This window comes from Diceros bicornis, chromosome 7 (assembly GCF_020826845.1).
Source record: "Diceros bicornis minor isolate mBicDic1 chromosome 7, mDicBic1.mat.cur, whole genome shotgun sequence".
Classification (NCBI taxonomy): Eukaryota; Metazoa; Chordata; class Mammalia; order Perissodactyla; family Rhinocerotidae; genus Diceros; species Diceros bicornis.
Window position 1 is genome coordinate 53,956,854 of NC_080746.1, and position 25,649 is coordinate 53,982,502.

At 40.4% G+C, this 25,649-nt stretch overlaps 1 protein-coding gene across 5 annotated transcripts in view; it reads left to right on the plus strand.

Annotated features, from left to right (window-relative positions):
* Nucleotides 1–25,649, plus strand: part of PAK1 (p21 (RAC1) activated kinase 1) — a 133,714-nt gene that overhangs the window by 57,982 nt on the left and 50,083 nt on the right. Inside the window, exons 1-2 of one of the 5 annotated variants that reach the window (XM_058545537.1) lie at nucleotides 1,423–1,613; nucleotides 17,089–17,299. In XM_058545537.1, the coding sequence (XP_058401520.1) occupies nucleotides 17,110–17,299 (190 nt within the window). In that variant the 5' untranslated portion in view covers nucleotides 1,423–1,613; nucleotides 17,089–17,109. Of the gene's footprint in view, nucleotides 1–1,422; nucleotides 1,614–17,088; nucleotides 17,300–24,051; nucleotides 24,237–25,649 lie in introns of those variants that run through there. The other 4 variants (XM_058545539.1, XM_058545538.1, XM_058545540.1 and 1 more) reach the window with 4 other exon arrangements.

A 25,649-nucleotide genomic window follows, 5' to 3' on the forward strand; every position in this document is an offset into this window, starting at 1 on the left:
AATTAGATTAATTTGGGCACATTGAATGGAGGTGTAGACATCTGTCAGGGAAAATGGATAAATACCATGAACTTTCTCTCTAGCATGGTTAAATCATTGATCAGGCATAATGCTGGTCACCAGCTCTTTGCCAGGCAGTAGGGAGGGGGATATGGCAGTTGATATAAAGTTGGCTAACATGGCAGAGAGAAATAAAGCATAGGCTTAGTAGTCAGACCAGAGTTGGGACGACTCAGCCATTTACTGGCTGTGTAGTCTTGGGGAAGTCACTGCTCTGTCTCACTCATCATATTCTGTCTTTTACCAATTTCTGCTGCTGCTTCTTCCAAGCTGTATCTTTAGAATATGCTTGTTTCTTTTCATTTTGTCTTCTAACATAGTAGTCTAAATCATTACCATCTTCTCTTGCCTGGAGTTCTGAAAAAATCTACTAACTGATTTTCTTGTTTCCATCACCCCCCCCCCCCATTCTCCATTCAGCATTCAGTAATCTTTTAGATCTTGTCGGTCTGCTTAAAACCTTCCAAAACTTTCCTATTGCTACAACTTAGAACAAAACTTAAACTCCTAGTTAAGACCTGGAAGAGACCTTGCATAATCTGACTCCTGCCATATCTCTCAAGAGCAGGAAATAGAGGGGGAGTTGGCCAAGTAATATTACCTCCTAGGGGGCATTCGGAAATGTGTGAAAGTGTTTTTTTTTTTTTATTGTTTCAATTATTGGGGAGCACTGCTGGCATTTAGGGGGTCTGGGCCAGGGGTGGTAAATGTCCTGTAATGTGTCGTCCAGCTCACGGCCCATTACAATGCCTGATTTACGATATGTGCTTAAGAAATACTTATTGTATGAAACTACATTCTTCCTTGACCTCAGTTTTGACATATTTGAATTGGTAGAGTGCTTACTTCGTAAGGTTTTGTGAGATAGACATAACATTTTGTAAAAAACCTAGTACACAGTAGCACTTAATAAATGGTAGCTGCTGCTGAGCTGTCTTTGCTTAGACGGGTATAAGTGCCCACCCAGCATTTTCCCTGGGGCATTAGAATTAGAACCTGACGCCTTTGCTGAGGAGGTGGGTGCATCTCTTTCCCTGAAGCCTAATCTGATAGAATCTTAGGTTTGACCTGAATTGTCCTGGGGTCCAGACCCAGCTGCAGAAACTAAGGCAGGGAGGAGCTCTGGTTCTCTTCCTTGACTCTGGGGTTCACTCTGGACTCGCACAGGCCCTGGAAAGCTGGTCTCAGTGAGAAATTACCTCCTGCTGGAGACTAGGTAGGGGATAATGGCTGAGAGGGTGGGAAGGTAATAGTCTCCCCGCCCTCAGCTCTTCAGGGAAAGGAGAAGCGCTGCTTACTCCCGCCTCCTTCCCTCCCTCCTTCCCCCGCCCCTTCTGCTTTGCCAACCCCGAAGCAGCGCTTTCGCAGCGCCCTGCGAGGGCGGGAGCGTGCTGCACTGGGAGCTGGGGCTGCTGAGCCGCTGGGAGCCCGGCCCCTGCCGAGTAGAGCGGCACGGGTGGAACCAGGGCGTTGTGTGGCCGACCAGGCAGGAGAGGTGCGGCTGTGCGACATTAACAGTGGCCAGAGATGCGGGGGCCAGCTCCCCCCACCAGGTATGCCGGCCTGGCCTGAGGCGCGCCCAGCTGGGCGGTGCTGGGGAGGGGGAGTCTCCCTCGGCTTCCGGGGAGTGGTGACGCGGGGTCCGGTAGATTTAGGGTCTCTAAAGATGAGAGAAGGGGCTGAGGGGTGGAACCCTCACATGAGCTCACCCGGGCCTAGGCCAGCGCTGGAATCAGCTCTGACTAGGGAAGGGTATGAAGGGGAAGCTGGTTTTTGGGGAACTGCTCTGCCTCAGGAGCTGTGCTCCTTTGCAAGCACCCTTCTGCTTGGTGACTAGGATGATCCCTTCCTCTGCCTTCGCTTAGCTGCTGGCCTTCTGGGACTGTGGGGGCTTTTTTCTTGGGTGCAGAGAAGGAGCATTATATTGTAAGTGCCCTGTTAAGAAGTGAAGTAAAACTAGGAGATAGGAGACCTGGGGGGCTGGTCCTATTCAGACAGCTTCTATGGGCCTGTTTCTTTATCTGTGCAGTGAAGGACTTGACATTCTGTTTGTAACTCTGGCTTTCCCAGGCTGTCAAACTGCCTTTTGGAAAAGTGAGCTGGTTGAAAGCCCAAGAATGGGCTGTAGAGATGTCTCCCTCAGTACTGTGGGAGACAGGTGAACTTAGGAAGCAGACCTTAACGTCGTGTCTTCCAACCAGCCTTTTGGGTGGCATCTTGCAGGTCTGCTCTGGACCCAGTGGCTTCATGGGCAAGGCAGAAGTTGAGACTGCTGATTATTTTAGTGTTGAGTGTAGGTATGTTGGGTGTAGGGAGGTGGGATTGGGAAGAAGCAGGTCGAGGTATGTCAATGTTTTTTCCCCGAACTGGCCAGTTCTTCTATACTTAGGCATAAAGCTGCTTTTAACTAGGCTGTCTTCTCTGGAGCTCCCCCCTTACTCTGCCAAGTTGATGACAGACCTTGGGGCTTTGTAATGTCTTAATTACTATAATTCTTTCCTTCTTGATTGTCTGGGACCAAGAAACACATGTCAGGCCTGATACTAACCTACCTTGATTATTTTGGACCTCCTTGCTCTCCCTAGTTTTTCTATGACTCTGCTCCTTGTCTTCCTCTCTCCACTTTTCTTTCAACTTCCAACTCCTGATTATTTTCCTGTCCTGCCCCCTACCCACCCCCACCCCCGCCCCCTGTTCTCTCTTCTTCCTGCTCTCCTCATGCTTCCTCTTTCTTATTTCTTCTTCTACATAGCCAGTTTTTCCTTCCTTTTCTTGAGTCCTTCTTCTCTTCGTTAGGCTTTTTCTCTTTTCCCTTTAGAAATCATGGTTAAGCTTTCTCATTATTAGTAGGTTACTGGTTTGTTAGGGACCTTTGCTGTGGTGTCTGTGAGGTCAAAACACTGTTTCCTACCTAACTCTCTTGCTTTCAGCTTCCACCTACAAATTCTATCTTCTCCAAGTGCCAGTCTCTCTTCTTACTGCCTCTGTGCCTTGCTTTGGGCCTGCCAATAAGCAATCTTCCTTCCTCGATTTGTCCTGCACCTCCTTCCTGGAGGGGAGTAGGCAGCGGCAGGCAGTAGGGAGTAAGCAAGATGGGAAGTGAGGGGCTTGAAGACTAGAGTGTGAGAAGAGCAAGAGTGTCCAGTAGGGCTGGACAGAAGCTCAGACTCTCTTTAGTGGAATGAGTGCCTGGAAGAGGAACAAAGACTCTTTGGCAGCTCTGAGGCATTGCTGACCTGGAGGAAAAGAGGTAGACCTATGAACCTAGGGAAGAAGAGAAGGATAGCAGGGGTGGGGTGGAGGGAGAGAAGGAATCTTGATGGAGAGAACAGTGGTTTTTTGAAGAAGAGGGTGGCTGGGGCAAGATAGAGGTTCTTTGGGGTAGAGGTGGATGTGGTGGGAAAGACTATAGTTTGGGAAAGAGGACCATATAGGTGAATTCTCTTTCCCTCTGAAGGCTAGTTTTTTGGACTGGTTTGTTTCTATTTGCAAACTTGTCTTGAGCAGTGTCCTCAAACTAGGAGAGTGAGAGGGGAAGCAGAGACAGGAAGACGAGGTTGCTGTTTTCCTGGCACTCACTGTCGAGACTAGAATATGGAATGTGTATATATACAAAAAGGTTTGAACGTGGTATCCATCCACATCAAACATTCTCTGAACCATCTATTCTATGTTATTTATGGTGCCTGGTGCTGGAGGATACCAAAATGGAAATTAGACTCAGTTGCTGCCTTCCAATGCAGGTCAAGGAGTATGGGTTTCTGTAACCTTATGTGGTAAGTACATGTGATATAAGAGAAGCCCAAGGGGCTGTGATAACACAGAGGGATCTTTTGATTTATCAAGTCAGTGGCAGAGCTGGGACCTAAACTCAGGTCTTCTCTAAAAGTGATACTGTGTTATTTTCTGGCCCTGGGTGTACATATAGTGTACAAAAAGTTTTCTTATATTCTCTTTTCTTCCTCCCTGTGGGGCTAGACTCTAGGTACTGCTGACATGAAAAAAGAACAATTCCACGTGGTAGGTCACTGTGCCATGGACAAACCCTCATTACCTTGGAAGGGAACCAGACTTGGTCCCTGTTAACTTCTGCTGGCTCTAGGTCACAAAGGGTGCTGAGCTCCCTCTATGAGTCATTTGCTTTCTTCCTCTCCTTCCCTCCACCTCCATTTTCTTAAATTCAATTTCTGGTGGGCTGTAGAGTCCAGAGACCAGATGGAGCTAGACCAGGCGTTTTATTTCTCTTGGCCTCTATAAAATAGGTATTTAATACTTCATAGGGTTGGTGAAAATCAAATGAAATAATGAATTTTGAAACTGCTTTGTAAACCGTAAAGTGCTGTACAGATGTTACTGTGGTTGTTCCTGAATGCCTTTTCAGCCATGAAAAATGCTCGGACGCTGCAGCCTGAAAGAAATGCCTAGGGTTGCTCACTGACTAGGTTAAAACTGAGCCTCAATCCTTAATAATAAAGGCAAAGAAGGGGGCTAATTGATCCCCATGCTGAAAATGGAGGTCAGGAGGTGTAGTGATTTATTTAAGGTCAAATAAATGGTAGGTGGCAAGTATGAAAGATATTATTTTTAGTGACACCTTGTGATATAGCACAAAAAAATAAAGGAAAGGGAAGGAATTTAAAAGCAGACTGACCTCAGTTCAAATTCTAGTTCTACCACTTACTAGCTGGTTTTTAATCTTTCTAAGCTTCATATATAGAAGGGAAGATATTTATACCTACCTTGAAGGTATAAATAAAGCTTAAAAATAATTCTATAAAAAAAGAAAAAATACGGGGCTGGCCCGGTGGCGTAGTGGTTGGGTTTGCGCTCTCTGCTTCAGCGGCCCAGGGTTCGCGGGTTCCAATCCTGGTTGCAGACCTACACACTGCTCAAGCCATGTTGTGGCGGCGTCCCACATACAAAGTGGAGGAAGATGTGTGTAGATGTTGGCTCAGGGCCAATCTTCCTCAGCAAAAAAAGAGGAAGATTGGCAACGGATGTTAGCTCAGGGCTAATCTTCCTCATCAAAAAAAGAAAAAAGAAAAAATATATAGTAGGCATTTAATAGCTATACTTATTCTTATCCTACAAAAATAAACTTTGGAGTAACTTTATTAAGAAAGTCTTCCTTGACTCCTAGGCTATTAAAGGCCCCCCTTCTGGATTCGTGCAGCACTCATGTGCTTTCTCTCACTGCTCTTAGTGGCACTTACCATGTTATACTATCATTGTGGTTTCCGTATTTGCCTCTCCTGTTAATATGTGAATATTTTGAGAGCAGAGACAGGGTCCGGTAAATCTTAGTGTCTACTCTTGCTGAGCCCTGTTTAGTTGCTAGGTATACCTTGATAAACACAACAGACTTAGTTTCTCCTCTGTGAAGCTTACTGTTTACTGAAGGAGATGTTTATAATAAGTAAGTGAATATAACTAAAATTTCATGATGCTGTGGAAACCAAGAGTTCCATTTGTTCATGTAGGTTTAAGAGACTTAAGTGCAGGCAGAGTTGTCTAACAGATGGTTATTAGTCTGAAAGAGAGCTTTTGTGCTAGAGATAGAAACTTGGGCATCATCAACATATAGATGACATGTAAAGCCATGGGAATGGATGTGATCATCACAGGGAGAGTGTAGTGTATGAGGAGTGGAGGTTCCTAGTCTTGGACATTTGGAGGATAGCTAGTGAAGGAAGAGTCTGCAAAGGAGACAGGAGTAGACGGAAAGATAGAAGGAAAGCCAGGTGAGTGTGCTTCTCCAGAAGCCGAGAAAGTAGAGCATTTGAAAGAGAGGGAGGTCAGTTATGCTGAATGCTGCTGAGAGTTTGAATAAGGTGAGAACAGAATAGTGACCATTTGATTTGGCAACATGGAGATGATTAGTAATCTTGACAAGACTACTTTTAGTGAAATAGGGTGTTAGTTGGCATACAGAAGGGGGAGGAAGTGGAGATAGTGTAAGTAGATAGTTCTTTTGAGAAGCTTTGCTATATGTAAAAGGGAAGAAAGAAATAAATTGTATTTGAAGGAGGATGTGGGTGTCAAGGGAGGGGTGTGTGTGTTTGTGTGTGTGCGCATGCGTGTGTGTGTCTTTGAATAGGAGACACTATAGCATGTTTATATGCACCCACTATTCTCTTGTCAGGCCAAAAATTTAGAGATCATCTTGATTTTTCCTTTTTTCTCATGTCGTACATCCAATCTCTAAGCCATTTGGCTCTACCTTCAAAATATATCTCTTTGTAGTACTTTGCTCTACCTACTAGTATCCCTTCAAGCCACCATCAGTTTTCACCTAGATTAGCCAGAGTGGTCTATTTAAAACATAAATCAAATCACTGCTCAAAACTCTTCATTGTCTTCTCACACTTGCTACAAAATCCAAATTTATTGTGGCATGTAAAGTCCTGCATAATCTGACCTCTGGCTATCCTCTCTAATCTCAGTCTTCTACCACATTTCTCCTTGTTCACTCAACTTTTGTGTTGCTGACCTTTTTGCTATTCTCCATGCCCAAAATATTCTCGTCTAGGACATTTGTACTTACTGCTCCCTCTGCTTAAAATGCTTCCAGATGCTACTATGATTTGCTGCCTCATTTCATTCAGATCTTAAGTGTCTCTTCCTCAGAGAAGCCTGTCCTGATCACCTTATCTAATGTACTACCCCATCCCTGTTACCCCCCAATTCCCCTCATATTTACCACCTTAACCATTTTTGAGTGTACAGTTCAGTGGTAGTGGTATTAAATACATTCACATTGTGCAGCCATCACCACCCTCCATCCCCATAACTCTTTTCATCTTTTAAAACTGGAACTCTATACCTATACCTATACCTAAACAATAACTCCCCATTCTTCCCTCCCCCCAGTCTCTGGCAACTACCATTATATTTTTTTGTCTCTATGATTTTGACTACTCTAAGTACTTCTTATAAGTAGAATCATACGTGATTTGTCTTTTTTGTGGTTGGCTTATTTCACTTAACATAATGTCCTCAAGATTTATCTGTGTATAGCATATTGCAGAATTTCCTTTTTCTGAATCATATTCCATTGTGTGTATATACCACATTTTGCTTATCCATTCATCTGTTGATGATCACTTGGGTTGGCTTCCACATTTTAGCTATTGTGAATAAAGGTGCGTTGAATGTGGGTGTACAAATATCTCTTCAAGACCCTGCTTTCAATTCTTTTGGGTATATATACCCAGAAGTGAAATTGCTGGATCATATAGTAATTCTATTTTTAATTTTTTGAGGAACTTCTATACTGTTTTCCATAGTGGCTGTGCCATCTTACATTCCCATCAGCAGTGCACAAGGGTTCCAATATTTCCACATTCTCACCAACACTTGTTGTTTTCTGTTTTTTTGATAGTAGCCATCCTAATGGGTGTGAGGTGGTATCTCATTGTAGTTTTGACTTGCATCTCCCTAATGATTAGTGATGTTGAGCATCTTTTCATTTGCTTATTGGCCATTTGTATATCTTCTTTGGAGAAATGTCTGTGCAAGTCCTTTGACTGTGTTTGAATTGCGTTGTTTGGTTTTTTGTTGTTGAGTTTTACAGGATTGATGGTTTTTGATGTTTGAGTGATTTTGATGGACTGTGGTTAGGGAAAAAGAGAAGTGAAGGCAGGGGAGACTAATGGATAGTGGATTGAAGCTCAACATAAAATCTAGTAATTGTAGTGGAAGTTCTTGAACAAGTGAGCTGCATGGATAGGAGGTTGGTTTTGGATTATATCTGATTCATTCCAGATATGGGAGTCAATGCACGTTTTAGTGATAAGGTCCAGGGTGTGATCATGGGCGTATTAGCTAACTTGGACTGGAGGTCAACAAATGAAGTGGCCCAAGTGTTGGAAGGTCATCACTGTAGCTGTTGAATTCACGTAGAGTGATAACTAGAGGGGTACAGAAGAAGACTGATCTAGGAACTAAAGCCTTTGAGTGGGGTGACCAGGAAGTAGGTATTAGACAGCAAGGAGGGCCGGCCCCGTGGCTTGGCGGTTAGGTGCGTGCGGTCTGCTGCTGGCGGCCTGGGTTCGGATCCCGGGCGCACACCAATGCACCACTTCTCGGCCGTGCTGAGGCTGCATCCCACATACAGCAACTAGAAGGATGTGCAGCTATGACATACAACTATCTACTGGAGCTTTGGGGGGAAAAATAAATAAATAAATTTAGACAGCAAGGAAGTGTGATAGCAGCCAGTGGAGGCTACTCAAAGGAATAGAGGTTTTTACAAGAGGAAGAGAAAGAAATAGTTTGGAAATTGGCACTGATAATTAAGGACAACACTGATAGGTTGGGTGTGAGCAAGAACACAGCCTCCAGTTGAGAGGCCTGCTAGAAAAGTCTTTTCTTCAGGTGATAGCCAGGTTTCTTTTAAGGCAAGGAGGCAAGGGGAGTTAGCCCATGACAAATGGGAAGTTGCAAAGGAAATAGTGGAAGGGCTCGAGAATCAGGAAAAGGGTGAGGAATTTGGTCAGGTTAGAGGGCATACAGAAAAGGTTGAAGATGAGAGTTTAGGTGATCAAGGATGACTGAAGTAAATGGACACTGGAAGCTTGATTGGCTTAGTCCTGATTATCTTTTAGAGGAGAGAAGGCAGTCCGTTTTCATGCTGTGCTTCTTAAAACTTCCAAGAGAAAATGTTCCTTTGGGGTAGCATGTAGCAGGGTGGGAAATCACAGGATTTGTTCAGGTAGAGATTGACTGAAAGGTCATTTATCTAGGAGATAGCAGAATAGATTCCACTGTTTCTTGGGAGGTTGAACCAGATGGCCTTATCGATTTCTTCCAGCTCTCAGATTGCACGGGCCTCAGGTTTTAGTGATGATTTGCTCACTTCAGGCCATCCATTGGGAGGTCTAGAGGTTTGAAGCTTAAATTTGATTTTTTCCCTTAACTGGCTGGGAATAGCTCAACTGGGGATGCAGGTCAGGAATTTCCCAAGATGGTAGGGAGAGGATTATATAAGACCTTTGGTACTGGTTTTTGCAAGTAACTCTAGTGACTATCTGCAGAGGTGGTAGGAGTGAGGAAGATGTGTAGGTATGATTGGTGGGGGAAGGAGAGGGTGAAGGTACAGGGCCAGCCTAAGTGAGCTTAAGTCTCTGGCACCAAATTTTTCTGCCTTTTCCATTTCACTTTGCTGCCTCTTATACCTCTCGAATTGTAGGAAACTTTTCTCCTTGATATAGCTCCCTGTTCATTCTGTCTCAAATTATAATTAGTGTAGAAAGAGTGTTTTAAGAGAATCAGAATAATCAGAGGCTAGTGGTGCCCTTCCCATGATTTCGTTGAGTGATCTTAAGTAAATTGCATACCCCTGTGGGTTTTAGGTTCCCAACTATAAAATAAAGGTTTGGAACTGTCTGATTTTTCAAGATCCTTTAAGCCCTTTGTTTTTTTCTCTAAACCAGTCTGCCTTAATTGATGAACCTTTACTAATTACCTGGTGTGTGCCAAGTCTGTGCTGGGTGGGACTCGGGGACATAGAGATTAATCAGACTCAGTTTTGTCTCTTGAGTTGTTCATGGTCTGGTGAAGTTGATGTGATGAAATATGGAAATTGCGGCATAGAAGTATGTATAAAATGGTTATTAAATTTGGGGGAAAGGCAAAAGTAGGGGAGCTTCTGTGAGGGTTTCATAGAGGAAGTGAGTCAAACTGGATCTTGAAGAATGAGTAAGAGTTTGCTTGGCAGACAAGTTGGGACATTTTAGGCAGGGGGAATAGTGTGGGCGAAGGCAGGGGCATGAAAGCATATTGAGTTGGAATGACAAGTTTAGAGTATAGTAGAGATGAAACTGGAAAGATGAGTGGATGATGGAAACAAATATTTATTGGGCATATATTTTGTGCCAGGCAGCATGCTGGGTGCTTTTATATATGCTTTTTAAATCTTATGATAACTCTATAAAGTAGATAGTCTTATTTGTATTTTAAAAAAGAGGAAACCAAGGGTCAGAAATTAAAGTAGCTTTCCTAACAGCTGAGAAACAGCCTCCAGTTTTCCTCCCTGCTACCTCAGCAGTTGCTTTCTGGTTGCTAGACCAGAGCAAGTGGCTGGAGCTTGCATAGTGGGAGTGTCTTTGACGTGTCAGAAGGACATCCCTCAGCAAATTCAAGACTGCAGCATTCCAGGCCACTGCCAAAGAAAACCTCCTGGCACAATTTAATTAAAGGTCAGATTCTCATAACGAGGTGTCAAGGGCATGCAGTACTCTCCAGTCCTGGGTGGAGTGTTGGTCAGGCTAGTCTCAGCTGCTCTGAGTTGTTGGAACTGAGAAATGTGATTAATATATGGAATAGGTTTTATTTCATCTTCTTCCTTTCCCTCCTTCATTTTAAATAGTGGCCTGAAGGATTATTAGAGGTTATCTAGTCCATTTCTTTGCCTCTAGAGTGAACAGTGAGGTGTGTTGGAGTAGAAAGAGAGGTGGTCCTACATTCACGCGGACTTCATTTCAGGTCCCTGCCTCTGCTGCCCATTAGCTATGTGACCCTGGGTGACTGACAACATCACTGAGATTTTGCTTCTTCTGAATTGCTGTTTTATCCCCACACCTAGCACAGCCTGGCAAACAGTAGATGATGAATAAATATTTGCATGAATGAATGACAAAATTGATACCAACCAAATAGATTTCCAGGTTTTCTATAAACTCCAAAGTGTGAACCAATTTTAGTGGTTATTAAAATAGCAGCCCCAAATGATTGCAAAATCCTGTTTGTAAAGATGGTTTGTCCAGGAGGTTCTCTGGGGAAACTCTTTTTACAATTTTAGCAACTCTGTTAGGCAATTTAGAGGACTTTCCTAAACTCCAAATCCCATTGTGTGAGCTCAAGGCATTGCAGAATCCCCAGTGCAGACGGATAGCAGCTGGTCCCCTCCTCCAGGCAACACTTCGTTTCTCATTGTCATCTCTCCGCAGCCTTTTTTAATCAACAGTGTCATCTTCTATTTTTAACATGGGACATTCATTGTGCAGATCTAGAACTACGTAGAAGAGACCGTTTTTCTGACTAGTGCTGTATGTGTTGCAGAACATAAGGGGCCCTGTAGTGATTGCTGTGTCCTACTTTTTTTTTGTTTTTTTTTGTGAGGAAGATCAGCCCTGAGCTAACATCTGCCAATCCTCCTCTTTTTTTGCTGAGGAAGACTGGCCCTGGGCTAACATCCATGCCCATCTTCCTCTACTTTATATGGGATACCGCCACTTCATGGCTTGACAAGCAGTGCGTTGGTGTGTGGGTGCGCTTTCGGGATCCGAGCCGGCAAACCCCGGGCCGCCGCAGCGGAGCGCACGCACTTAACCACTTGCTCCACCGGGCCGGCCCCCACTGTGTCCTACTTTTTCATCTTCACGTTGCATTCTATCACACTGTGCTCTCACATTTATATTATTCCTATTATCTGGGATGCATTTGCTATCATTGTTCTCCATCAAAATCATTCATTTATTTATTGTCTGTTTTTTTGGTCCAGGTACTATACCAGTGCCTGGGCCTATCCCAGACTGTTAAATCAGAGCTCCAGTGTTGGTATTTTCCCCCCAACTTTTTATTAGGAAAATTTTCAAATGTACAGGAAAGTTGAAGGAATTTTATACTGAATACCTATGTAACTACTACCTAGATTTTTCTACCATTGACATTTTCATATACTTGCTTTATCACATCCATTGTATATTGACATGTATATTATATCACATCCCTGTGTTCATCCATTAATCTATCTTATTTTTTTTAAATACATTTCAAAGTAAATAGCAGATATTAGTACACTTCCCCCTAAGTACCTCAGCTGGTGTTTTAAAAAGCACATACTGAATTCTAATATTTTAGAGTTAAAAACCACTAGTCTGACCTAGTTATTCTTTAAGCTCCTACTCTTAATACCACCTCTTCTATGAAGCCTCATTGATCACCTCAATTCAATATAGTCTTTCCTTTCTGTGTCTTCTAGCATTTTACTGCTAGTACTGTTCTACAACACTGTTCACAATTGGCCTGGCATTGTCATTGTAGTTTTCTAGGTCCTGTGTATCTTGCTTACTAAACGATGAGAACCTCGAGAGTCGGGATCATGTCTTATTCATTTATTTATCTCTATATCCCTGGCTTCTAGCATAGCACCTTACATGTAAATAGTCAGTAAAAATTTATTGATTTGAATTGTACTTGAATGAAGAACCTACAGCTACAGCAAAAGATGTACATAACTTTCACATTGCTGCTTTGAGGACCAAGAATTTATTTATCTTTTCTGGTACTTAGCTCATAGCAGACATGTAGTAAATACCAGTCAAGTTCAGCCCAAACATGTTTATATATTTCTATATTTGCCATTGGCTAGATTTGATTGACCTTAATGTAAATCAGAAGCAGCAGAATTCAGGTCAGTGAAGGTACAAAAGGGCTAGAATTACCTCAAGTATGGTTGGAAAATGCTTTGGCAGAGAATCTGAAGAGATGGGTTCTAATCCCCACCTTTAAAGTGCTGTGTGATCTTAGGCAATTTTCTTCTGCTTTTTGGGGCTCAATATTCCTACTGTTATATGAGAGGGTTAATATGAGGGCGTCAGATTAGATGACCTCTAAGGTTGATTCTGGCTTTGATGTTATGTGTGTCTTAAAATCTTTGATTATCTTGGCTCTGTTTTATACTAGTGGCTGTGGAATCCAGAGGTGATCAAGTGGAAAGAAGTAGTTGTTGGTGAGCACTACTTCCCTGAATCACTGTCCAGTTTCATTAATTATGTAAAGTACCTTACACATAGTGGCTACTTGAAAAGTGTTTTCTTTCCCTTCTTTCTACTCTAGCACTGTATCTTTATGCTTTTTACAGCATGCTTTATGCTTTTTATAGCAAGAAAGACACAAACCGCTTCCCTTCCTTGGTTGCGTCTTGGCCAGTATTTATCCTGAGACTGAGTATTGGGAAACAACACGTTGCAGCTCATAGATGAAGGGACTTCTAGAAGGCACATAGCTAGTAAATAGCAGAGCCAGAACCTACACTCAGGTTTTCTAGTTTTAACTCTAGTCATCTTTTCATTATATTGCCCTACCAGTGGCCCTTTTGAAACCTCACAGTGACCCTGCATTTATTATAGAGCCATTCAGTTGATTCATAATTAATACTTCATATAATTAGTTGCTCATAAATTATTAGGCTCCCTGAGCCTCTGGAGCATTGGTACAATGTGGTCAATCTGTCTTTCTCTCTGTCTGTTATATAAGTTTGTTGTCTAGGATGGATAGAGGGGTACCATCTGAACTATTGTTCTACAAGTTGGCTTTGGGCCTAGCTTTATACCACAGCATGTCAAAAAGTGTTGGTTTGTCATCCTCCCAAATCTTTGGCCTGCAGAGACTGTTAGATTTAAAATGTGTTTAGTCTTCTTATTTAAGAGTTGAGTGTGTTTCTTCTTTCCCCTCTCAGGATTGATGTTTTGGATTTGTTTTTCTATAAACAAAGTTTAAAATAGTGTAGGTTTTAAAATGTGCTAATTATTGTGCTGAGTATAGATGGATAAAATGACCAGTGAGGGCATCTGTGAAGTGTAAAGAGAGTAAAGACTTGTGGAGAAACCATAGAAAAGACTGGTTGGAGGGCTGCAGGGAAACTGGAAAGTAGTATAGAAACACTAAGTCTAAGTAAGTTCAGAGGGAAGGATCAAGAGGGCACAAAATTGTGTTCTGTGAGTGTAGTTGAAGGTACTAGCAATGTTTAGCATTGAGAAAATAGATTTGGAGGGTCTTGAAAGATGATTTCAAGTATCTAAAGTTCTGTCTGGGGAAGAAGTAATAGACTTTTCTAAATAGCCCTAAGAGAAAGGATTTAGGACTAACAAATGGAAGTAGTTTTTGTTTCTTTATTCATTTATTTGTTCATTTGTTCAACACATCTATTTTATTGATTACCTGTTCGATGCCAGGCCTGGTGTTGGAGATTGTGAAATAAATAAGACTGAACTTTGTTCTTGAGGAGTTCATAGTCTAAGTCTGGCAGGGGAGGGGAGTGTACGGGGAGGCAAATGTGTAAACAAGCAATTGCAATGCAGTGTGAGATAGATAGAACTAGGGTTCTCACTATAAGTGAGAACTCTAAGTGAGGTGACCAAAGATAGAATAGGCTGACTTTTGAGCCTGCGAGTTTCCTACCACTAGAGGTTTTCAAGCATAGGCTGAATAACCTAGGCTGGAATGTGGCACCGAGGATTCAAACATTGTATTCCAACAACAGATTTTAGGTTTTAAGTAATTTGGAATCTTTTTACAAGTGGAGATCTACCACAGAGAATTCTCTAGGCATAGTGAAAGAACTGAGAAATGAAGAAAAGCCTGTATCAGAAAGGTTGATGAAGCCTTTCTTGGCACAATCCTGGGCTGTGGTCCTGAGAGAGAGTTACGTTTAATGAAGCTATTGGCTGAAGGACCTAAGAGGCAAGGAAGGGCCTGCTTAGGGTATCAGGTGGCTGCAGGGAGTGTAATTTTGGAACTGGCAGTCCAGAGTGGGAAGGTACACTTGAGAACTGAGCCAGTAGAAATTCCCTTTGGGGGAGCTGAGAGACTTGAGTTGGGGCTGGGAGGGAAAGCAAAGGCAAATCTGCAAAGTGAAACTGGAAGAAATGGGTAAAAAGGACACCACCCAGAGAGTTAATCTAGATTAATCAGATTGTCCTTGCTTAATGGATTTCTTTTCTTCAAAAAGAGAAGGAAGGAGCAGTTGGTTTGCCAGAGGTATTTCAGGATGAATTATACAAAGGGATGAAGTTGGAATTTGACCTTGGAAGATGAGTACGACTTTTATCAGGCAGAGGAGGGAGAAATCGTTGACAAGAAGCATTAGGGGGTCAGGAGGAGGGTAAGAGACTACTTGGCAAATTCAAGAGAACAGAGATTTCTGAGGTATAATTTGAATGTAGGCTGTGTCCAGGTTTGGTGACCTAGTTTGTAAGGCAGGTTGATATTAGATTATGAAGGGCCTTAAAATTTCGTCTGTACTAAACTCTTTAAAGGCAAGGTATATATCCCTGTGCAAACTTTTGATTAATTAAAATATTTATTGAATCCACTGTGAGTCAGATTCTATACTAGGTACTTTTGGATTGTAAAGGTGACAAAATCAGGCCCAAACTTTGGGGGAACATTCTAGCTTCTGGTGAAGACAGTTATAACATAGTAAAAATAAATGTGATAACCTGGAAGTAAACCCATTGCCTTGAGAGTCTAGAGGAGGGGACACCTAACTTCTTGGAGGCGAGAACATTTCCAAAGGGCTTCATGGAAGAAGTAACAGTTGAAGCATGAGTGAATTCACAGTTTGAGGATAGGGAAATTGGCATTCTAAGCAGAGGGAATAGCATGTGCAAAGGAATGAAGTGTGAAAGCTGTGGTATGTTTGAAGAAGTTGAAGTTGGGTGTGGCTAGAATGTAAGGGGAATTAGAGAGACTGGTAGTGGTGGGAAATGAGGCGGATTGTTGGTGTAGGTTAAGTAATGGGAGGACCTTCAAAAGCAAGCTAAGGAACTAGCTTATATTCTGGGGTGTCAATGAAGGGTTTTAAGTGGAGGAGTGGAGTGTTTTAAGATTACTAATGGCATGTGGAGAAAGAATTGAGGGAAAAAATGGATGCAGGGGATCATTTAGTTCTGCGCTTATTAGAAAGTATTAAAAAAGACTCCTATAGATTTTGTTCGTAGCTTTTAAGCAATTGACATCTAAAGCAGTGGTATTCAAATCTGGCTGGCATTAGGATCATAATTTTTAAAATTACAGAATTTTGGCCTTAACCTAGCCATACTAAATCAAAATTTATGGGAGTCACACCAGGGCATCTATATTTCTAAAAAGCTTTTGGTGATTATTATGCTGGTTTTTGTCTTTTTAAATTAGAAACTTTAGTCTCTAAAGCACTGTTGTGTTTGACTCCAAGGAGCTTACATTCTAAGTAGTCATGGTGAAAGGTATAATTTCCATTGTAACATGGGAGAATAATGAGAAGCTTTATTAACTCTGGATACATTCATGTCTATCCTTTGTCAAGGACACTTACTTATTTAACGTAATAACATCTATCTTCATTAGAATTATTGGTACCGTGTCGTAGGGATTTTTTCCCTTTCTTTTAGGTTTTATTCCTTCTATTTCTCAGAAGCATGGGAGATTGCCGATAAATTCAACATCATATAGGACAGGACGGTTACTGCGTTGACTATGATATATTTAGAACAAGGTCAAATTTTTGAGGAAGGAGATACTGGAGAGATGATATAGGCCAGAGGTCAGCAAACTTTTCCTATAAAGGACCAGATAGTAAATATTTTAGGTTTGTGGGCATACAGTTTCTATTGTAGCTACTCAACTCTGCCATTGAAATGTGAAAGAAGCCATAGACAATATGTAAATAAATGGGTGTGGCCATGTTCCAATAAAACTGTTTGCAAAACTGTCAGCTTTACTGACCCTTTGATCTAGTGATACAGTCCATTCCAGATAGGGAATGTGATTTTCCTAAGGTTATAAAATTAGAGGTTGGCAGAGAACTCACTATGGAGAATACTATTAGCAGTTTAAATCTTCGTGTGAATGAATAAATGGAACCCAATAAACAGCACCCAATGTACATGAATAAATTCAACCCAAATTAAGGAATTTCTCTAAAGCTAAGTGGGACTGGGATTCATACTTAGTTTAGCTGGGCCAAATTTCTGTCTTTTAGACTATATCATGGTGGTTTTCTGTGCTCTCCAATGCCTTCTATAGGGAAATGCAGAGAAAAGTAAGAACTTTGTGAATTTTCAGCAGCACTTGGCACAGAGTAGGTATTACATCTTTGAGTACTGTTGACTAAATAAGATAGCACTAGTCATGGTGTGCAGTGCATGGACTTGAGCTGGGCCCTAGAGGAACAGTTATATAATTTGGATTCTTTTAAATTTTTCAATACGTATTTCCTTTTGCTCAAAAACAATAAAAGAGTTATATTATTCTTTCTGATTCCAGTAGCTGCTGGTGGTGGTGACAATGTCAAATAACGGCCTAGACATTCAAGACAAACCCCCAGCCCCTCCGATGAGAAATACCAGCACTATGATTGGAGCTGGCAGCAAAGATGCTGGAACCCTAAACCACGGTTCCAAACCTCTGCCTCCAAATCCAGAGGAGAAGAAAAAGAAGGACCGATTTTACCGATCCATCTTACCTGGAGATAAAAGTACAGTATTTCATTTCTTTCTCATCATTTGTATACTTAAAAAAAATTCTTTTTTGTAACCTGGGTAAAAGATCTGTCCTTTCCTTGACTTAATTTTCCTTTAATACTTTTTTCCCCCCACCATTAAATATTTCCCTTGTCTTTCTTTCCTAGAGTGGCTGAAGTCAAATGGAAAATAGACTCATTTTTATACCCTATTAACCTTATCTGAGCAGCATTCTAAGAAAGTAATTATGCCCTTGCTAGATTTTGGACAATCTGAAGCTATATGTTTAATTACTTTTTAAGTTCTTAAACTATTTATGAACTCAGAAAATATATAAGAAATAGGAAATGTCTTCATTTGGAAATGTTTTTTTTGCAAACTAGTTTCATTTGGAATGTCTTCTTTTCAGATTTTTGTTTGCCTCTTTATTCATATGTCCTGATCTCACACCCAGATTTGGGGATTAAATATCAGTAAGAAGGGCAAGTAATAGCTGAGAAAAGGAAGCAGAACTCAGCATGAGTTCACTAAGAATAAGTCATACTAGGCAGGCTCATTTCCTTTTTATTGATAAAACTTCTAGAAGAATGATCAGGATTTTAACAGTGTGTCTGATAAAGTCACTGAGATCCTATGGAGAAGATAGTGAAATAGAGGTTTGGGTGTCCACATGGATAGATGACTTCTGTTTGACCCCCCAAATATTTATTTAAGTGGTATGAGGTAAAGTTCTCAGTCATGCTTGCAGGGCCTTGTTCTTGTGGCATGCGGAAGAAATTGGCTTCTGTTTGTAAATAGTTATCATGAGCTTCTGATTTATGTGGACCTGGTTCAAATCCTGATTCATCACTTACCAGCTCTCTGACCTTAGGTATGTCAGTTAACTCCTTTGAATTTTAATTTACTATTTCTAGGAAAGATTGGGATTTTCCTTCTCTAAAACTGGGATAATGTCTCACAGGGTGGTTGTATGAAGATTACCTGTAAAGTTCCTAATACAGAAGGTACTTAAATGTTAGGTCCTTTTCTCTTTACGCCTTTGTTGAAGCCGGGAGGCATAGCTAGTAGATTACATGATAAAATCAGAATTGGGATTCTGAAACAGTAGGCCAAATATAACGAGCACAGTGGTGAACTGCAGAAAATATCTTACGTTGCAGAAATATATAACTGCATAACTACAGATCAGGGGAAATGGTAGATAATAGTATCATTTACCAAATAGGGAACACAGGAAGAGGAACAAGTCAGGAGGATTGGTGGTTGGAGAGCAGGGAAGATCATAACTTTAAACACATGCATTTGAGGTGAAAAGATAATTTTAGATGCTACATTTGAGATGTCCTGACAGAGATATCTAATAGGCAGTGATCTTATGTATAGGAAATGACTGTTGAATAACTGAAATGAGAACCATTGAGGACTTTTATTGAGTACTTTGGGCTTGTATCTTTTTGTGTGTTTGCCCTTTCCCCTACTCCACCTACATTGTGAGCTCTTTTGGGGTCTAGATAGAAGAGATATGGGTAAGTTGCTTAACTTGCATTTTCTGGTTAATTCATTTATATAGTAGCTGCCAACTTCCTAGGTACAGGGGCTATGATCTAGGTGGTGTTACTCTGCCCTGGAAGCTTCTCCCACTTATGTAGCCACTTCGTTTATCCCTCTATTGAGGTGTGTGCTTATTTTTAATATTGTGCTTTATCAACTGTTATTCCTGATCTCTATAAATAAGTAGGCCTTCAGCCCAAGTTTCTTTATGTAGTAAAGAGGACTTTTAAAATTAAAAATTAAAAAGTTGGAATTGTTCTTGCTGACAAACTAGGAAGATGATAAGATTCCTGCCTGATAGGCATCATCAAAATTAAAAAATTTTGTGCTTCAAAGGACACCATCAAGAAAGTAAAAAGATAACCTGCAGAATGGGAGAAAATTTTCCCAAATCATATATCTGATAAGGGCCTTGTATTGAAAATCTATAAAGAACTATTACAACTCAACAATAAAAAGACAACCCAATTAAAAAATGGGCAAAGAAGCTGAATAGATATATCTCTGAAGAAGGTATACAAATGGCCAGTAAGCACATGAAAAGATGCTCAAAATTATTAGCCATCAGGGAAATGCAAATCAGAAGCACAACGAGATACCACTTCACACCCAGTAGGATGGCTATAATAATAAGACAGATAATAACAAGCGTTGGCAAGGATGTGGAGAAATTGGAACCCTCATACACTGCTGGTGGGAATGTAAAATGGTACAGCTACTGTGGAGAAGTCTGGCAGTTTCTCAAAAGGTTAAACATAGAGTTAACCATATGATCCAGAAATGAAAACATATGTCCACACGAAAACCTGTACAGTCACGCGTCGCTTAAGGACGGGAATACTTTTTGAGAAATCGTTGGGCAATTTCATCATTTTGCGAACATCATAGAGTGTATTTACACAAACATAGATGGTATAGCCTACTAAACACCTATGCTATTTGGTACTAATCTTAAGAGACTGTTGTTGTATATGGGGTCCATTGTTGACCGAAATGTCGTGATGCGTGGTGCATGACTGTGTATCAGTGTTTATAGCAGTATTATTCATAATACCCAGAAAAATGGAAAGAACCCAAATATCCATCAGCTGATGAATGGATAAATAAAATGTGGTATATCCATATAGAGAAATATTATTTGGTAACAAAAAGAAGTCCTAATTCGTGCTACAACATGGGTAAACCTTAAAAACGTTATGTTAGTGAAAGAAGCCAGTCACAAGGGACCACATATTGTATGATTTTGTTTATATGAAATGTCCAGGATAGGCAAATCCATAGAGAAAAAATAGATGAGAGGTTGCTAAGGCTGTCGGGGGAGGCAGATGGGATTAGGGTGTGATGGCTGAGTATGGGGTTTCTTTTTGGGTTGATGAAAATGTTCTAAAATTGATTGTGGGGATGGTTGCCCTGCTCTGTGAATATACTAAAATCCACTGAATTGTGTGCACTGTATGGGTGAATTGTACGGTATGTGAATTGTATTTCAATAAAACTCTTTTAAAAGAAGATCCTACCTGAAACAGCACATGGAAGCATAACCTTCAGACATTATTGGGAACTGAAGGGATGATCTAATGTACTGAATGGGTAAGTGGGGGTTTGAGTATGTGGGTTGTAGTCTTGCTTCTTCCATAAATTGGCTGCCTGATTTGGGTCAATTACTTCTCTGTAGACTTCAGTGCCTTCATCTGAAAAATTGAGTCAAACCAGTAGACATATACAGTCTCATAGCTTTGAAATCTTGTAATTATGTAAATGAGATATTATAAAGATGAAGTTGGATCAGGTTGTATATGTAGGTGAAAAGAAACTAGGCCATTGTAAAGTACTGTGATAAAGCTGTAGATGTTCTACTGGAAATCCTTGTTGAATAACCCTAGGCCAAATCTGGTCTGAAAATAAATCGTATAGCTCAAGATCAGAGCTGCATCTCTGTAAATTCAAAGCATAGGGATAGAAAGCATAGAGTTGTAAGAAGTTCTTGTGAAATGATCTAGTAACCTCTCTTTCATCCTTTCATCTTTCATCATTCATTTTAGTTACAGATTTTCTATACATGCCCTGAGCACATAAGTTTCACCCCTTTGCTTTAAGACCCTAGATGGCTATAATTAAAGTGTACATCAAAATGAAATAAGTGAGGGTTTTTTCCTTTTGTTTGGAGCCTTTTTCAGCTTGATTTTGTGCTTGTTGATATTATAATTCAACCAGTAAGGATTTGTTGACCTGCTGCTTTGTGCTTAACTTAGTCCTAACAGGATACACAGCGGTGTTGGCAGTCTTTGAAGTGGTACGCCCTTCGTAAAGTATTTGAGAATTTATACCAGCTGCATAGAGAAATGGTCTAGAACTGGACTTAGAGAACCTAGATTGAGTCTTGCTTCTGACATTTATTAACTCTGGGATTTTTTTTCCTCTTACCTATTTATTTTAATTCTGATATCCTCATTTGTAAAGTGGGAATTGGTGGTCTAGTGGTGAAGATTCAGTGCTCTCACCACAGTGGCGTGGGTTCATTTCTGGGTCAGGGAACCACACCACTCATCTGTCAGTTGTCATATTGTAGTGGCTGTGTGTTGCTGTGAAGCTGAAAGCTATGCCGCTGGTATTTTAAATAGCAGCTGGGTCACCCATGGTGGACAGGTTTCAGCAGAGCTTCCTTCCAGACTAAGACAGACTAGGAAGAAGGACCTGGCCACCCACTTCCAAAGAACTGGCCATGAAAACTCTATGAATAGGAGCAGAGCATTATCTGGTATAGCACTGGAAGGTGAGAGGACGCTGCAGAAAGACTGGGCAGGGTTCCACTCTGCTCTGCACAGGGTCACTAGGAGTTGGAATCAACTGAAGGGCATTAACAACAACAAAGTGGGAATAATCGTAATTCCTGTCCACCCCATATCGTTAGTAGGCTTTTGTTATTTGACATAGTGGATGTAAAAGCATTTTCTAAACTGTAAAACAGCATACAAATGTGAAGTTTTTTTTTTTTTTTTTTAAAGGAAACCTCATTGCTTGTTTTATGTGATACCTACAACAACTCGTTTTCAGTTGGAGAGGCTGAAGCGTATTAGAGAAAAGTAAATTGCTCAAGGTTGCACGGCTGAAAAGTGGCAGGGATGAGTGTGGAACTGAGTCTTCCTAAAGTATCTGTTACATCATAATGTACTATCTCTGTTAGTTGTTCTCAACCCAGATTACACATCTGACTCAGTCATGGTGCTTTTAAAAAAGACAGATGCCTGGCTCCCACCCAGACTTTTGGAGCCAGAATTTCCAGAGGTGTAGTTTTGGGTCTCTAAGATTTGGGAGATGAGAAAGACGAGTTCTCTGTGGGCTGTGGTAGTGGTCGAGATTTGAGCTGGCAATGGGTAGAATGTCTGTGGGTATTACCTAATGCTGAGCTCCAGCATGGCTTCGGTGTGTGCCTGGGGGAATGCAGAAATGATTGGAAGAAGCTGAAATGCAGGGCCTGTAATAGGTGGCGCTGAGTTGCAGAATTCTATGTGGGAAAGCCTGGTTCCTGTGGTTAGGAACTGGAGCCTTTGGTTTATTCTAAGAAGTCCTGAAGCATTTAGTTTGGAATCCTTTTCTGGCTGCATTTCCACAACCCAAGTGGAATTCTCCGAGCTTGGGAAGAGTTTAGCAAAGTTAATTTTAAAACTGGACTACGTCAGGTTTATCTCTCCAAGTTTGGAGTGTTTTACTGCCTTGAGTTCAGATTAGCTCAGCTGAACCAATGAGAGATGCTTCTTAAAAATAAATCTTTTAAAAAAGTAAATAAGGCCACTGACTTGTGCTGAAACTTGGATGACTGTACTGCAACATGGGGTTTTGCAGTGTCAGCCTTATTTCCCATGCTATCAGAAGCCAAATGGACTAGGCCAAAGATAGGGTTAAAATTAGGATGGGTGAGATTGCAAGCTTCTTTTCCACTTAATCTCCTCAAGCCTGTGATCCCTAGTTACATGAAATCAGGAGGATTCTTTCTTCTTTGTCCTCGGCCAGTTTTTCTGTCTTAATGAGTGGGATTGGGAAATTTTACTCTGACACTTTCTTATGTTAATGATAACTCATCTTTATAAAGCTCTTTAGCTTACAAAGCACATACGTTTTCTTTACCTTAATTGATCCTCAAAATAATAATAATAATAAAAATAGTAGTAGTAATAAACAGTAATAACACAATAGTAATAACCATAACATAGTAACAACAATAACCCAGTGGTTATTTATTGAACGCCTATTAGTTACTACACATTATATTAGGAGCTTTGATGTTTGTGAAATATACCAGTCCTTTCAGGTAGATAAATATTTCGCTTTGTAGATAGTAAACTGAGGTTCATAGCGATTAAGTAACTTGCCTAAGATCATCTAGTTAGGAAGTAGCTGAGCTGAGGTTGAAGCTCTTTCTGTCTGATTCCAAGGACCTTTCTGCTGTACAACACTGATACTCTTGGGCTCAGAGAGTCAACGACTTGCCCAAGGTCACATGCTGCATAGTTGCTGTGCAAGGAGTCTGAATTTGAATCATTGTCTGTTGACTTCTGGACTGTGTTCTTTCATTCTTCTGAGTCCTCAGACACCATGTAGCGTTTGAAGGTTCCCATCCTAGAGAGGTTCAGACTAGTGCCTTTAATAGAACTGATTTTGTTAGTTCTTTTAACTTACTTTAAAACAATTTGCATTTAATGACATTCATTCTATCACCCACTGGCATATTCACTTAGTCTATGATATGGGGAAGGCACAGTGAATATAGAAGAAGCTATGTTGGCACAGCGAATGTAGAAGAAGAACTTGAGGTTATCACCATTGCCCATCCCTGACTTTGTGACCTTTGGTAAGTTACTCTACCTTTCTTAGCCTCAGTTATCTTACCTGTAATATGGGTACATAATATTTGTCTCACAGAGTTGCTAATGATTATAAGACTAAAGATATGAAAAATGTTATGCAAACTACAGCCTTGTTAAGATTTGGTAGTAGTTTTGGTGGCTTTTATTGCTTGCAATCTTGGTTTTCTTTTGGAATCTGTGATTAACACGTATGAGATGTTATGAGAGTTGTTATGAGATAACACTTATGAGTTGTTATGAGATTTACAAAATAACAACTCTTAACAGAGTTCCTCCAAGATAGAATTAAAGAATGGTCCTGGGGTAAAATACCTTTCTCTTCCTACATATAGGCTATATTTCCTGTTGGTTTAGACAGGGCTAATGGGAAGACCAAATTAAATAATTTTGTGCACTGAAGACTAAGCAGACCCAAGGACAGGTTTCCCAAGAAGTTCTCAAGAGTTATCTGTAATGTCAGAAGCAGGATTCTAAGCTCTGGATATGGACCTGGACCTCTGGAACAAATAATATATTTGAAACTGAGGCCAAAAAGGTAAGCCTCTTAAAACTACCAATCTCAGATATTCTTCATTTCTTTCTTACTCTAACCTTTTTCTTTCTTCCCCTCTTCCTTTTCTTCTATGTTCTCTTAATTCACTTATATAGTTGTTGTCATTGTGTGTACATGATGTACATACGATATGCTAGGAGTTAGGCTTGTACATATATTGTATAGGTACATGTACATTGATGTACATATGATATACTAGGAGTTAGGCTTAGCAAACAACTATGTGTTCAAGATTTTCTAAGGAAGTAACACTTTAAAATATTCTGTTTGGGATTTGGTTCCTATTGCGATGTATCCACTTACTTATTGTGTGACCTTGGACAACTCCCTGAACTCCTCTGGGCTTCAATTTTTTTCTCATCCATAAAATGAATAAATTGGACTAAATGCTCTGTAAGGTCATGTATAGCTCATGAACCGGGATTCTTGTAGGTTCCTCCACTGCATAGAAAAATGCACACTTCAGGAGTGTGCAGCTCAATGAATTACCGCATTGACCACACCTGTATGGCCATTACCTTGACCAAAAAATAAGATGGAACCAGCATCCAACATTTTCCCTTCCAGGCACTAACATCTCTCTCTTTCCCAAAGATAAACATCATATTAGTTTGCCTATTTTTTAATTTGCTGTACACAGAATCATACAGTGTATGTTTTCTTTGCCTTCATTTGATTAACATTGCTTATAAGATTGATCTGTGTTTTTATGTACAGCTGTAGTTCATTTTCATTGCTGTATAATATTCTCTGATAGGAATATTTTCCGTTGTACTATTGATGAACATAAGGTTGATTTCGGTAATAGACTATTATGAGTAATGTTTTCTGACCGTTTTGTGCATGTCTTTATACATTTCTGTTGGGTACATATACATAGTGAAATTGCTAGATCATGGCGATACTTATGCTAAACTTTGGTAGATAATACCAAAGGTTCAAAGTTGAAACACATAATTCAATTTATATTCCCACCAGCAGTGCCTAAGAGTTGCACTTACTCCACCTTTTTGTCACCATTAGCATTGTCAGTCTTTAATGAGGTTGAGCAACTTTCATGTTAATTGACCATTTGGATATATTTTTTTTTTGTGAAGTGCCTATTCAAGTCTTTTGCACATTTAAAAATTTTTTCTTATTGATTTGCATGAGTTCTTATCTAGATAAATGTCTTTTGTCACTTTTATATGTTGCAAATATCTTCTTTTATACTCCTAATGGTGTCTTTGATGGTTGCATGACATGATATCTTCAATAGAATTTTAGTATAGTCAAATTTATTAATTATTTCCTTTCTAATGCTTTCTGTTCTATTTTTGAAATCTTTACCTACTCTGAGGAGTGAAGATTTTTCTCCTATTTGAATTTTCTATGATTGTATACAAGATCATATTG